The 15,500-nt window shown below is 36.0% G+C and overlaps 1 protein-coding gene across 2 annotated transcripts in view; it reads right to left on the reverse strand.

Annotated features, from left to right (window-relative positions):
• Positions 1 to 5,154: 5,154 nt before the first annotated feature.
• LOC149202221 (phosphoribosylaminoimidazole carboxylase, chloroplastic-like) overlaps positions 5,155 to 15,500 on the reverse strand; it is a 270,243-nt gene continuing 259,897 nt past the window's right edge. For both annotated transcript variants that reach the window (XM_089403134.1, XM_089403135.1), the window contains exons 15-16: positions 5,952 to 6,058; positions 5,155 to 5,861 (exon numbers count right to left, since the gene is read on the reverse strand). In XM_089403134.1, coding sequence (XP_089259260.1) covers positions 5,771 to 5,861; positions 5,952 to 6,058 — 198 coding nt within the window. In that variant the 3' untranslated portion in view covers positions 5,155 to 5,770. The remainder of the gene's footprint in view (positions 5,862 to 5,951; positions 6,059 to 15,500) is intronic.

Consider the following 15,500-nt stretch of genomic DNA (forward strand, 5'->3'; position numbering starts at 1 on the left):
AGCCAATTGGTTTGGTTCCCAATGGAGGATCAACCAGCTCCCAAGTGCCATTCTTTATCAAGGCATCATACTCCTTTTGCATCCCTTCTTTCCATTCATAATGAGAAGCGGCTTCTTTGAAGGAATTTGGTTCAAAATTTGTAGATAAATTCAATTCACAATCGTAAGAAACATCCATATCAACGAGTGAATCAAAATCATCTACATCACCTCCATTTTGCCTGCTTGAATTTCTTGTTCATGTCTTTCCAACCTCATCAGGATGAACACTTTCAAGTGTCTTTGTCAACCACTTTGGGGGACCTTTCTGAGATGGTTCAGACTCCTTAGTTGATTGAGTTGGGACTGAATCATGATTGAGTCTCCCAATTCTGTCAATCACATCACTCAAAGTATCATTAGTGGTCGGAGTTTCATGTGGGGGAGAGAGTGCTTCAGAAGAAGATTCCACAGATTGATCCAGTATAGGAATCCCCCCTTCAAGATGTGGAATCTAATTATCAAATTCTTGAAATGATTTTGCATGTTCGAATCTATCCAAGCGATCAAGTCACCGCTTAACAACATTGTCAACTTTTGAAGATTCAAGAAAGATTACATCTCTTCATACAACAATTCTTTTATTAACTTCATCATAGAGACGACATGCTTTGGAGGTATTTCAATACCCCAAGAAGATACACTTATGACTCCTTGCACCAAGTTTGTTTCTATGTACCTTTGGTATCAAGGCATAATAGGTGGAACCAAAGACCCTGAGATGCTTTACCAAAGGAATGTGGCCATACCACATGTCATAAGGAGTCTTGTTTCTAATAGCATTAGATGGACATCTATTCTTTAAGATTGCCATATTCATTCTTTCAGCTACTTTGTTCTGTTGGGGATTATAAGGCACAATTATTTGATGTTTGATCCCATGCTAGTGAAGATAGTTTTCAAATTCATTTGAAGTGCATTCTTTTCCACTATCAATGCTAATAGAGCCAATATGAGATTGTGCATCATTTTCAATCCATGTACGAAATTTCTTGAATGTTTGAAAAGCATCAAATTTGTTCTTCAATAAATAAACCCAACACATTCGGGTAACTGGCTCTGATACCATGTTAGGCTAAGAGGTAACTCCTCAAATGAAATTGTGTTTATTCATTAAGATTGCTCATGGTTATATACATGAGGGAGTGACTCTTGGGCTTCACCTCCCGGTGGCTCTTTATTTTCCATTATTTACTTTTTGCATTATTTACAAGTTTTCACCCAATCCCAATGATTAGGTGTCAACAAAATAATACAATGCAAGATTCTACCAATAATAACAATTTCATAATAGAAATATAATGATTCAATATCTAAGGCTAAATTAGGGATTTTAGGGTTAACAAGGAGGTTATAACTAGGACATAATAGAATGTGTCAAAACAACAAAAGAAAATTGAAGTTATAAAGCATAATAGCATTGAACTATCAAAATAAAGTGATTTCAAAATGTCAAAAAAAATTATAAATGTTGTTTGAAAATAAAATGATAATCTTAAACACCACATTTAGAAGTATAAAGACTTATAAAATTTTAACCAACCTTTATGCCAAAGAACATGAAGTTAAATGCAAATTAAACATTATTAATAAGAAATAGAACATTGATTTCTATTTTTTAAGATTAAAAAAAAACACTTCATACATTGATTTCTATTTTTTAAGATTAAAAAAAAACACTTCATACCTCCCAATTATCATTACCTACATATGATTCTCAATAATATTAATATCGTTTTGAGAATAACAATTTGGTCACTCCATCTTCATTGTATTTTTCACACATTAATTATTTTGTAATGTTAAAGTTATATCTTCGTTTCATAAGTGTAATGATTTACTCTCCATTATTTCATACTTAATCATTTAAAAATGTTCAAACCCACCTATATTACAATACCCAATAGAATATTACAAGTTTTACCAAGAAAGATATTACAAAAATGTTCATGGAAATATATATATATATATATATATATATAACTTAAGAACATACAAGTATGTTTACTAGTGAATAGTTCATGAACCATGTATACACTCTTATGAATAACATCACTTCGTTAATTAATGCAAAATTTTGGTTGGATGAGCTTAACAAGAAGGCCATGATAAAAAGAAAACTTTGTCATTTGTACTTATAATATATAAGTGACAATAAAATTGAGCATTTCTAAGTTATCGAAATAGTAAAACAGTAAACTAACCTACTAGACCTTTACTCCTCGAATATAACAATGTTTCACATATAATTACTAATCATCACTTCCACGCCAAAATGTAGAGTTGCATCCCTCATTAGTTACATCTTTATTTTTGAAGATAAAGAAGCAATACCAATGAGCATGGTTGTACCTCTATGACAAATCTATGAACATGGGACTTGGAGTGTTCAAGGATGTTATGATTGTATCCATCAACATCTAGAATTTACAAAGTTCAATCATGAGAATAATTATTTTTATTTATAGGGGGATGTCATTTACCAACTTACATTTTAAGGTACCAAGACAACTTGTTACACTACATCTCTCTCTCTCTCTCTATATATATATAGTGTCAGGCATGTGGGGTCACCCACATGTTTTGAACCGATGACATTAACATGAAGGAATGCTTTAATAGTACACCAAATCATTGTCTATTCATAGTCCCATGAATACATCTCCATAATTTTATCATTAGTCTTGAAAATTTGTGATTTGCATCACTTCACCTTTTGTCACAAAAAAGTCATTACTAGAAATAACACTTCAACATGTCAAATAACTTAGAACATACACAAGAATATGAAAGATTAAGGTGCTTTTATTAAAATTAAAGTCAGTTTCATACTTACACATGTTTATTCATATGTTTGATCATTAAACTTTAGTGACTATTTACACAACACTATTGTTAAAGTTAATCATTATGATATTTTTTTAACTCCAACATAATATACTAGCATTAGCAGTAATGTAAAGTTGGATCATTTAGTGATACTTATTACATTACAAAGGTTCACAAACATTTGCAAGTCACTCAAACAACAATTACAAACGTTGACAAGTTAACTAAAACTACTTAAAGGTTACATATGATTCTACCTCCATTGAGGAATATGGATACATGCTATGCATGTCTCCAATATTTATATCCTTATTACATTATAGAGATTCATAAATGTTCACAAGTTAATCAAATAGAAATTACCAACATTGAGATACTAACTAAAACTATATAAAGGTTATATGTGATTTCACCTCCATTAAGGAATATGGATGCGTGCTATGTATGCCTCCGACATTTATTGTGCAACAAACAAATGATTATCTTCTACTATTCTAGAAAAAAGACCGGAATCAACAGTGTACACTCCATTAAGTTATCAATGCCTTCATATTGAAAATATTTTCTAACTAAATCATCTATATTGAGCAATACATTATAAAAAAGTTATGTTCTAAAAGACCATCTTTTAAGCAAAGAAACAAAACAAGTATTCACAACTAGTTTCATTTTAACCCCACCACCACCCACTTTTACCTCTTTGGTTTTATAGATGGTTATAGTACTTGTTTCAACCTTTTTTTATCTCCACTTTAAGTAAATTAACAACACGAACTCTATAATGCTAAACAATGTACGACAACTTCCCAATATTGGCTTTTACTCATTTATAATAATCCCACCACCACCCACTTTTACCTCTTCAGTTTTATAGATGGTTATAGTACTTGTTTCAACCTTTTTTTATCTCCACTTTAAGTAAATTAACAACACGAACTCTATAATGCTAAACAATGTACCACAACTTCCCAATATTGGCTTTTACTCATTTATAATAACCCCACCACCACCCACTTTTACCTCTTTGGTTTTATAGATGGTTATAGTACTTGTTTCAACCTTTTTTTATCTCCACTTTGAGTAAATTAACAACATGAAGTCTATAATGCTAAACAATGTACCACAACTTCCCAATATTGGCTTTTACTCTTCTATATTATAAATGATAGTACTTGTTTCAACCCTTTTTATCTCCACTTTACGTAAATTAACAACGTAAACTCTATAATGCTAAACAATATACCACAACTTCCCAATATTGACTTTTAGTCTTCTATATTATAAATGATAAACCAACCACAAATTATTTTGGAATCTTAAAAAATGCATTTCCTTATAACCAAGATTGAAAACGACAAAATTAAAAAACACAAAAAATATGATGGGTTAAAAGTGGGGTGTACAATACTTAAATATTGAATTATTAAAAGTTCAAAGTTTGGAAGAAAGAGAAGTAACACATATCAAAGATGCTGCCATTCAAAAAAGCTTAATCGACATCAAAGAACTATGTATAGGACAGAGGCGAGATCTTTACTTCTGAATTGAGTTGTATCTACAAGAATTTTCTCCCTACTATGAAGAAGGTATTACAACAATAACTTCTCACTTGTACAACAAAATATTTCTTCTTACCTTTTGCCAACCACAAAAAAAAATCAAGAAATCAAGGGACAGTTATATAAATTATTTTTTTTAGCCAAAACATATAAGAAATTAAAACTACAACTTGTAAGTGTAAATTTTGTAATTTACACTATAGAATATAAAAAAGTAATGGGAAATATACAGAGAACTAACTTGAACCCAAGAATATGATGCAATTGAGAATGCAGATTGGAATATACAATTTAAGACATAAAAGACATGCATTGAAATAGGATGTACATAAAAGTATTTCAAATTCATTTACACCTAATTTTGTTATAAATAAAAGACCAAAAATAAAATATCAAACTTCATGTTGCAGGTTGGCAGTAAAATAATGAATTCTCATATATCTATTTTTAGGGATAAATACTAACAATTTAATAATATAATAATTTTAAAGTTATAGCTTAGTCATGAGATTTTTTTAGGGTAAATATTAACAATTTAATAATAATATAATTTTAAAGTTATACCCTACCCTAGCCATGTATGAGATTTTCTTATTTGGACCCTCTCTACAGAGTGATTTGATTACTTAGTATACAATACCTTACCAAGATTTCCAAATTGGAACCTGTAATCTCCCGGACGTTTTTAACCGTGAAAAACAAAAATACAAATATATTCTAGATCAGCTGAATTTAGTGCACTGAATACACCAAAAAGTAACCACCTGGAAATCCCTGAAATTACATACTGGACTTTGAACAATATTGCGTATCTCAACTGAAATATATTATCTACAATTTCATATTCATACGCACTGCCAACCGAAAACTGATCCAGCGTTCACTACGGCAGAAAATTATTATACTCTCTCACAACTTATAATGTAAGAGATATCCGACGATAATTTTGTCTCTGTGATCGGTACAAGTTATATTACTTCGATCAGAATATCCAGTTTTAAAATTGGTGGAAATTTAATGATAACCAGGCAAGGAACTTTCAACTGAAGGATGTCATACAAAGTGGACAAGTGCAAGGAAATTCTATGCAAAGTGAGCTGATTCCATTAGAGCACATACGGATGTAAAATTTAGCCATTGCTGCCTCTCTCTCTCACTGCTCATTGAAGTTGGGAAGCATTAACAAGAGCATATCGGAACAGAAGTACATGAATCATGCTTCGCTGATGCCACTTCCATGCATACTTCTTGACATTTCTTTAGGTGAAGCTCTTGAACGTTACATCACACAAAAACATTCTCAATTGTGAGGCTCACAACATGCACTTTGAATCCAATGAGGCCTAAGCAAGATATGCTTTCCATCCTCCTGTTTCTAGCTTCTCTGCCTTCTTCAATACTGTTTCTTTCATGTCAACTTGGTATTGGCATACTCTGAAAATGCAAACACACATCAGATTGCTTAGTATGGTCCCTGGAAATTCAATCTTTAATGCACTAAACAAATCATATTAGAAAACCTACCTTTCTCGTATATTGGAATCTGTGGATCCCAATATCCGGATTGCCAAGAGCCCGGCATTTGTGGCATTTTGAATTGCAACAGTAGCCACAGGTACTCCTCTAGGCATCTGCAAGAATGGATCACTGGTTAGAACAGTGCCTCACTTAGCCGCTCCAAAAACAATTTCTGTATGCTAGTTTGCACTAACTTTAATGAAGCTGAACGATGAATTACTTTTCAGTCTCAGCGAAGGAAATATAATAGATCAAAGCTAGTACCTACTCTAGAAACCAAAAAGCATAATGTCATACTCCATATGCTGAATATACAGAAAACTTGATCATTCAAATTATTAGTATACCATGTGTGCATGCCTTTTAGCTCAAACGCCAAACGCCAAAGTCACTGGAATTTTTGTTAGTATGTGTTAATTTTTAGGGCTAGATTGTTTTATGTTGCAGATAATTGCAATTTTAGACTTTTTCAACATTTTCACATTTTATTCACCCCATAATATTATATCATCATTAACAACTATGTAGAGAGAACAATAACATCAATAATGCAGCGGAACAGTAAAGAATAGTAGGAAAAAACATGCACAATAGAGACATCAAGATTTTGGTTGGAGACCAAGGCAAAACCCCACAAGGGTGAAAACCCATAATCAAATATTCTTCTATTAGATATTCATCAAATGTTCAGCAGAGATACAAAGTACAAATATCATGAGACATAAGTCTCCCATCATCAATCACATTAGGCTGCCTAGGGCCAATCCCAAATCATGAGATGGCAGCGGACAAATCTGTGAAGGAGCTGCCTGCATATCCTGAAACAAGTAGCATCTGTGTTTTGTCAATAGTATCTGTCATCATGGACACTACATACATAGGAGCACAAGTGTATTAATGTCACGAAGATACTGCCATTCATTACCATACAAAGCATTGAAAGTCATTCATCATGGTCACATTGTCATAGAGAAACTGTTGTCATAAGGATACTGCCATTGCTGTCATAAGAATACTGGACATGGTCGTGCATTACCCATCATAGGAGTTGTTGCACACATTTTGTCATAGTTCCAAGAAAGCAGTTTTGCTAAATTTTTGGAAAGATCAGAATCATCAACCAACGACTCATTATGTCATTGTAAACCCATTATGCAAATTTGTAAGTAAATGATGCTAGTATGACCGTATAATTATGTAACAACCTAGGTAAGCCTATGACTTTGGCAACGAATTTCATCTTAAGAGGTTTTTTAACCACACCGATTACCTATGTTTCTAAACACCGCTAATCGGAAGAGTTTTTCCTCTCCAGCGTAAACCCCAAAGCTAGGGTGAAATTTATTGTCGAAGTCTTAAGTGAATCATAGTGTTATTAGTCAAGTCCTTGTAAAAGTGGTTTGAGAATAATTTAAGTTATTTGGCTAAATTATTTTATTGCAAATCACTTGGTTTACTAGATCATATTGTATCGCAGAATTGATAAATTACTTGAGGGTCTATAACAAATGGGTATTCCTCCTTTGGGGGTTGAAAATGTAAAAATCTTATGGAAAAAATCTTTTAATACATGGTCGTTCATACTTAGACACCATGGTTAAAATATTTGAAGGTGGAAAAATAATTAATCCTCTCATGACTCAATTAATTAATTTTTTCTGGTAAAAATAAAGTTAAATCATAATCTAGAAAATTAATTTAGAGTCAAAATTAAAATGTTAGAGAAATTAATTTCTCCAAGTGGAAAAATTCGTGGGTCTAAAAATAGTAAAATTTTGGAGGCCCCCACCAAAGGTATATTGAAAATTTCAAGAAAATTTGGATCCTTGGACCTGGGTGGTTAAGTTAATGTCAAATTTTTGAGAGAATTAATTCAAAATAATTATTTTTGATCTAATAAAAAATGGTTTTAATGAGAAATTCGAAAATTCCTCAAAAATAAATATTTTCAATCACAAAGATTAAAAGTTAATCAAACATGTATCGACGGGGATCAAGCTAACTAACCGTTATTTTCCATTTGGAGGGATTTCTCTATAAATAAAAGGCATTTTTCTTCTATTGTTATCTGCATCTTTGGTCGAATGTAATTTTGTAAATGTTGGTGTGAAGCCACTGTTTTGCTGGGAACTTTTGATTTTCATAATAAAAGGGTTTGGGGTATAGTTCATGGCGTCTTTGTCTCATTGATTTGTGGTTTGTGTTGGGTATGTACTTTTAAATATTGTACTTCAATATCATATGAATTGTTATTTCATTTGTAGATGATAGGGACATTCTATTAATAAGTTTTGGGTCTATCTTAAGTGATCTGATTCATTGGATGATCTAACGATTTTTCTTAAGAAATAAATATAGAGTTTGTAGGTTCCCCAATCCTTGGGCTCCAAGTTCACAGATAGTGGCCACACACTGACTTTGTTTGGACTTCAGATATTTTATGTGATTTTCTTACTTTGCTAAGACTGTTGTTAACATCTATTTTTTGAAATACATCTAGCCAATGTCAAAATTTACAAAAAATTATTTCTCAAAAATCTTTCAAGCATTGTATATTTTGTAAATTAAATTTTTTCATTTTTGTATATAAATGTTTCTAATCTTTTTTTTTAGCTAGGGTTTTAATTTTTTGTATATATTGAGATTTTGGCCCTTGGGCACTCGTAAATTTATTTTTGTAGGTGAGATTCAAGAAAACTTGTTGGAATAGAGCTAGATCTAGGCCCTTGAGGGTTAGATCTAGCCTCTAGAATTTTTTGTAGGGCTAGTATCAAGGAATTTTGCAGTGAAACTGAAGATTTGAAGCAAATTCAAATTCTGGGCAAGGGTTTCAAATTTTTTTAGGGCCTCTAGGCCCAACGTCGTCCTTTACCCTAGCCATCTAGCCCTCCAGCGCTCCTAGCCTAGCCGCTAGCCAAATTTGGCCCCCTCCTCCTTATTGTGAGCCCTTGAAGCCCCAGCGTCAACCTTTCCAGGCCATTAGACCTTAACGGCATGCCTCTAGGGCCTCGGCTTTGCCATGAGGCCTAAAGCCCTCGGCCCTCCTTCTTTCCCTCCATCCTCCTCGGCCTATCCTTGTAGTCAATCTATTTGCAAGCCTTTTAAGGCCTCGACCTGCCCTTGTGATCCGTGTTGAGGCCATAGCCAAGCCTTTGGCCCTTTGCCGTAGTCCCAAAGGGACTCTCACTTAGGCCACAACCTTTTAGGGTTTGTGGCAGGCCTTTAAGGCCTCCCTTCCTTGAGTCACAGGCCTAATAGGCCTATTAGCCCTTCCCTTAGGCCCTCTTCCTTGCCTCATCCACCCTCATTTCATCTTTGTGGTTACCATTTGATTTCTATACTGAATATTTGTGTGTTTTGTAGAGGCATTAAGCCAAGTTTTGGCATTTGCAGGTGTTCCAGTCATTGGAAAATTTTGGGCAAGTTCGGCAAATGAACTTTAAGGCCTGAGGCCTAAGGGTTTGATCTCCTAACCTTGTTTCCTCACTGTTTTGCTTCAGCAAGTAAACTAATTCATGAGAACGGTAAAAAAACACCTTAAATTGGACTAAATCAATTCATAAATTGCTTGGCACGTTAAGGACTTAATTGCACAAATTGGGCATATTTGTTTCGAGTTAAATTGTATGATCTTGGTAACTGCCATCTCTGTCATTGCTGCATACTAAGGTCTAATATAACAGCGATAATTACATCATAAGAGGGCTAAAGTATTTAAGATTTCATGTTGGCAACCTTGGTTTGGCATTTGGGAATTGTTTGACACATTTTGCCACAAGTTAGCACATTGGTAGCACACTGCTCTCATATTGCTTGTTGAATATCATAAGGACATATATGACTTAAGTTCTTTCACTTGCTCATGCTCTATTGCTCATAATTAAAGGCATTGCTTCCAATTTAGTGGCTAAATGATTTGACAATCATTGCTAAAAAGAGGACTAACACTTGTGGTTCATTGTGAGTTTCAAAAGTTTTCATAAACTCACTCTCTAAAAGCACTTTAAATTTCAAGTGGTATCTTGTTGAATGGTTTAAATTACATCAATTGTCCTTCTAAAGTTAAATTGCCTCTAATCTAATTGGTATTAAAGTGACTTGTTCTAATTATGCATTATTGATCTTGAGCATTTGAGAACCTAATTGGGTGTGATCTAATTGCAATATTTTGGCATCTAAATGTTCTTAATCTAATCAAGCATCTCGAGGATAATTGGTTGGAAGATTTCTAGTTGTCTCAAGTAATTGTCATTGGAATCTCATATTGAATTATTGACTAATTGTTTCGAGTTGATTTAGTGCTCTAATTGTCAATTATAGTTCATATTGCAAGTGGTTATTTTGAATTTTTGGCATATTGGCAATCGTCCTTTTAGAGTACACATCTTGTGATTATTGAATAATTATATCGTGGGCATTTGTTATCTCTTGTTGGCATTGTTAAACTTAACACTTGTCTTGTGGTTGAGATTACCTTTTCTAAGCATTCTTAAGGTACTTAATATCTTAACTCAAAGTAAATCATAACTAAGTACTTAAGGGAACATTCAAGTAATATCACATCAAGATCACTCATAATGTTGCATATCATTATAAGCTAATCTTGCATCTAATAATTTACCTCCAAGCATAAGCTTGGTTGATAGACATTTAGGGCCACCCTTTCTCATCTAGCTTGAGGAGCCTAGCATTTCTTTAGTGGTTAACATGGTGACCTTGTAGTTGTCAGAGCCACAATCTCTGCAGTGCCGGAGGCATCGAGTAGTTAGAACACAGGGGGAGGTATCATTAATCAAGCCTTTGCTTGCTTCCCGTTGGCTTCTATCCTACAACCTACACTAGTGACTAGTTCCAAAACAGTTAAGGGGAGGGTTACATCTAGAATAGGCATATAACTAAAAATAACCAAGATTCTTGCATTTCTCCTAAGTCTTAAGATTTCAATAGCATATGGGATAGTGAAGCATTCAAGCGACAATTGTTCATCGGGTTACCTGGTCTTTAGTTGATCTAAAAACAAGTAGGTTGACTCCATAAGGCACTGGTCTCATTGATAATTAAATCTAATCCTTTGAACTTGCTAAAATCTATCAAGTGGCTAGGCCATTCAACTGTGTCTCCCAGACTTGTTGGTTACCACAAAGTCTTGCATTTCTATTTTACATAGGGACTACCCCCCATAGCTTATTGTTGGGAGACAACTAGAATGGAATGGGCGAGGATCAAAGTAACAGCCCTTGTCCCGAGTCGTTGTCACATCATGCGTGTACAATCCAAGCGACAACATCTTTTGGTGCATGTTGATCACTGGAGTGGCACTTGATGATTATATGAAGACTCCATGCCCAAGGATGTACCAAAGGACATTTGAACCATCATATCACCAAAGTTTTTAAACTCTACTCCTACTTCTCATCATTTTCTCTTGTACCCAGATTCCACGCCCTATGGAGAATTGTAATAAGTGATGCTAGTAATGATGCGTTTTGAGTCTATAACAAGCCTAGGTAGCCTGGGACCTTGCCAACAAGTGAGTATTACTCTGGGAGGTTTTATTCACTTGGTTAATTATCATCTCCCAACCAAGAGTTAGTAATTAATTGCATTTTTTCCTCCAAATTTACCCCAAAGCCAGAGTACGGCTTGATGGTGAGGCCTTGGGTGAGTCATAGTATCTAAAGTCGATGTATATTACCATACTAGATCACACAAAAAATTTTGTGGAATTTGGTTAGGTCTAGGTAGTCATTTTTAATTTTTTTAGATTTCCCGTAGGTCAAACATCGCAATAAAAATTGTATATGTAATGTAATAAGTGTTGTCTAGAGAAGTGTGTGGAGTACGAATAATAACAATTACACCTCTCACCCTCAACTTTCTACTATGACACACTTTGAAGGGTTAATAATGTGTTCTACACCCTCGAAACCCACATTTCCTAAGTTTAGTGGAAACTGTGGCATTTAATTAGGCTAGAATTAAATAAAATAGAGAGAAATAAATTATTCCATGTGACAGAATGATGTGGAAATGACTTGGAAATTATCCCAAGTCAAAGAGTTGAGTCGATGGACATCCGGAGGGTGACTGAGCACACTACATCATAAATACACCATTATTTCATAAAATCGAATTTCCCAGAGATAATGCAACAGTTGCACATATGGAAAATCAAATTAATTAAAGGAGCTCATGCACTGAATGAATATTCTATGGAATATTTGGACTGAAGATTATGTGGGGCCTTCCCTCACAGTTATCTCAGGTGCTTCTACCTTAGCACTCCACTCTTGCAGATTACGAGTTTCACTTGGCCAGACTACGAGTTTCACATGGAGGAATCACGCAATGCCTGGGGACCTACGTAGACCTACCTTGGGATCATCTACAGATGTGGCGTCACTTAGTTCAAGTTTGCATTGGTCGATTGGAGTTATCACGGTACTTGATGTTAATTTCTGGTAGCATTAGATGTGCTCTAAGTCTCAAAATTTGCAAGGAAGCTTAGACACATGCATTCTCCAATACTCAGAAATTGTTTTGGGAAATTCCACCAGGAGATAGTTTTATTAAAGTAATTAATTATTTTTAATGGAACCCTAAGTCTAAACTTAGAAAATTAAAATAATTAAAGGGTATTAATCTAACTGTGGGTGAAACTTCTAAAAGAAGACGAGGATCAAGCCAAAATGATCTAAGCCATTGATTAGAAGTTAATCTGCGTCGTTAGTTTTCCAACAAAAAGATATAAGAAGAGGCTTGAGGTGCACTTGGAGAACATATCGAATAGAGTTCAGAAGATTGAATTTCTGAAGTAGAGCAGCGGTCGGTGAGAAATTCGAAGTGAGCTTTTGTAGTGAGGGGCAGGGATAGTTCTGGTTGGAAATTTCTCTTGATCCGGGAATACTCAACAGAGGAGGCAGAGAGAGATCTGCAAGAGGCAGTGTAGAGCCAAAAGAGGCTGACGCAGGGCAACGGAGAGGCAACGTAGGTTGACGCAAAGCCTTGAGGAGGTTCGAAAATTTGCTAACGGAATCAATTTTAGAGGCCAAAAGCCGAGGTGTGAGACCGGGAGGTGAAAATCAAAGTTCCTGGGAAGCAAATCGATCAGCAGAAGGGGTGACACAGTCCCTAGAGGTTGTGGCGCTGGGTTGACGCAATCAATGCCCAGAGGTAACCAGGGGTTGTTCATTCAGTGGTTGCATCAATCATATCTCCAATGATAGTGTGAGGTAATCTTACTTATCTCTTTGTCAGTGATATTTTCTGTACTGGAGAGCTAGGAAGGCATCCAGAGATTGTATTTAGAAATTACTACTGCATAATAATAAAACCTTCAAAGTTGTTGTACCAGTTTTCCCACATTGGGTTTTTTCAGGGACATTTGTCCAAAAATAACTGTGTAGATGTGTTGTATTTCTTTCTTGTTTAGTTTTTTGTTTCCGCATTTTATTTAAATAGTGAAGGTTGCAGTGTATTAGTTTCGGTGTTTACTGTAGGAAACAGTGAATAATTTTATTCAATAATTAACAAATAGAAGAAACATGATCAGTGGTTGCAGTAGAAATTTGGACATCCAAATTTCACATGATATCAGAGCTACAGGTGAAACAAGAGAACAGTGTCGGAAGAGCCCAATCCTGAAGGAGGAAGGGAGTTTGAAATTTTTGCAGAGGCAGCAATTCAAATCCCCAGAGGGTTTGCGCAATTCAAGCTAGGGGGGCTAGATTTTCATGGTAAATCTCTCTCTGAGTCGACAAAGAGGTAGGATTTCCATATTGAAATCTGTCAACGATAGAGGGAGTAGCGCAACAATAACTTCAGCGAAGAGGGGTTCCTAGTGTGACATAGTTTTCTGCAGGCAGTTGCTGGACAAAAAGATGTCAAAAGGAAGAAGAGACACTTGAGGGAATTTCTTCCTCAGAGAATTCTTAGCTAGGGAATTCAAATTCTCATTTGTTGAGTAGCAGCAGGAGAGAGGAGGTCATTCGACCTTTTTTTTTAGTGGCAGAGATGGCAACCAGTGGATTGAGAGATCAGGATTGGTTGGATGGTTCATCCAACTATGCGATATGAAAGGCAAGGATGTCGTGCCTTCTGGATGAGAATTTTCTCAAGATCTATGTCGACAGCATTGTAGTTGAGCCCGTGGATCCAGATCGGCTCAAGAAGTACAAGGAAGAAATGGCGAAGACCAAGAGAATGATCCTCGACAGAGTGAAGGATCATATAGTCTGTCACATTGCGGGCAGAGACATTGCCAAGGAGATGTGGGATGCTTTGTTGACGCTATATTAGGGATCTTCCGAGCAGCAGAAGATTTGCTTGGAGCAGAAGATGAGATCTATGCAGACGCAGACAGGGGAATGCATTGATCTGTTCCTTACTAAGCTTCAAGATACCCAAGATGAGCTGGCAGTTGTGGGGTCAACACCTCAAGGTTCCGAGATGGCAAGACTGGTCCTAAATTCAATATCTGAGTAGTGGCAAGTTTTTGTCCAAAGCATCCTGGGCAAGGCGACTTTGCTAGACTGGGATGGAATGTGGGCAGCTCTTAAGCAAGATGAGCTGAGGAGAGACTTGATCAAGTGTAAACTTGACAGAAGCAATAACAGTGGGTAGAAGCCCAAGGAGGAAGAAGAGAATGCAGCCCTCGCATCCAAGGGGAAGCAGGAACAAGGGAAGAAGAAGAAAGATGTTTCGAAAATCAAATGCTTTAGGTGTGGTGAATTCAGAATTTCAGTCACTATGCAATGCAATGTCCTCTCTAGAAGAAGGACAAATATGAGAAGCAGTATCCGAAGGTTGCAACCACGAAGATCGAGGAGGAGTTCGCCATGACAACCTAGGCATCTCCAGGAGGGAGGTGGGAAGATTTAGAGTTGTAGTTTGAAAGGACTGCAGTTGGGCAGGATCCTTGAGGAGTCCACCTCTCGGATCAATTCCTTGCTACAAGAGCCCAGATTAGAAGTAGCGGGATGGACCAACATCAGTTGGTGCAGAGGAGTGCCGGAGTGACAGTTGCAGTAGCTAGGAGCACCAGAGACTGAGCAACGCAGAGCTAGAATTGACAGCAGTGCAGTTGGCACAGAGCAGAGTCAACAACAACATAGAGGCCTTAGAGGGTTAGTGTAGAGACTAGCAGCAGTTAGACTCCAGCAACGAGATGCATCATACTGAACACTTATTTAGTAATTTGGGATGCTTTTCCATTGTTGATACAGCAGCAGCAGCAATTGGAGAATATTGCAGTGCAGATGCAATATTGGTAGCCACAGTGCCAGCAGCAGCACACATGCATGCAGAATTGAGGGAGTTGCAATACAGATGCAATGTTGACAGTGGCAGGGTCAGCAACAGTATAGATGTAGCATTTCCACAGTAGTTGGTGGACAAGATGTCAGACATCAGCAGCGCAGAACGAGATGTTACAGAACAGAGTGATGCTTTAGCAGGGTGCATTGTTAGAGCACATTCCTCGCTAATAGGGAGTGTTGATTTTTGGTAGCATCGGATGTGCTCCAAGTCTCAAAATTTGTAGGGAGGCTTAGACAC

This window comes from Pinus tabuliformis, chromosome 2_1, assembly GCF_031772625.1.
Source record: "Pinus tabuliformis cultivar Carrire ecotype Pingquan chromosome 2_1, CPIR1, whole genome shotgun sequence".
Classification (NCBI taxonomy): Eukaryota; Viridiplantae; Streptophyta; class Pinopsida; order Pinales; family Pinaceae; genus Pinus; species Pinus tabuliformis.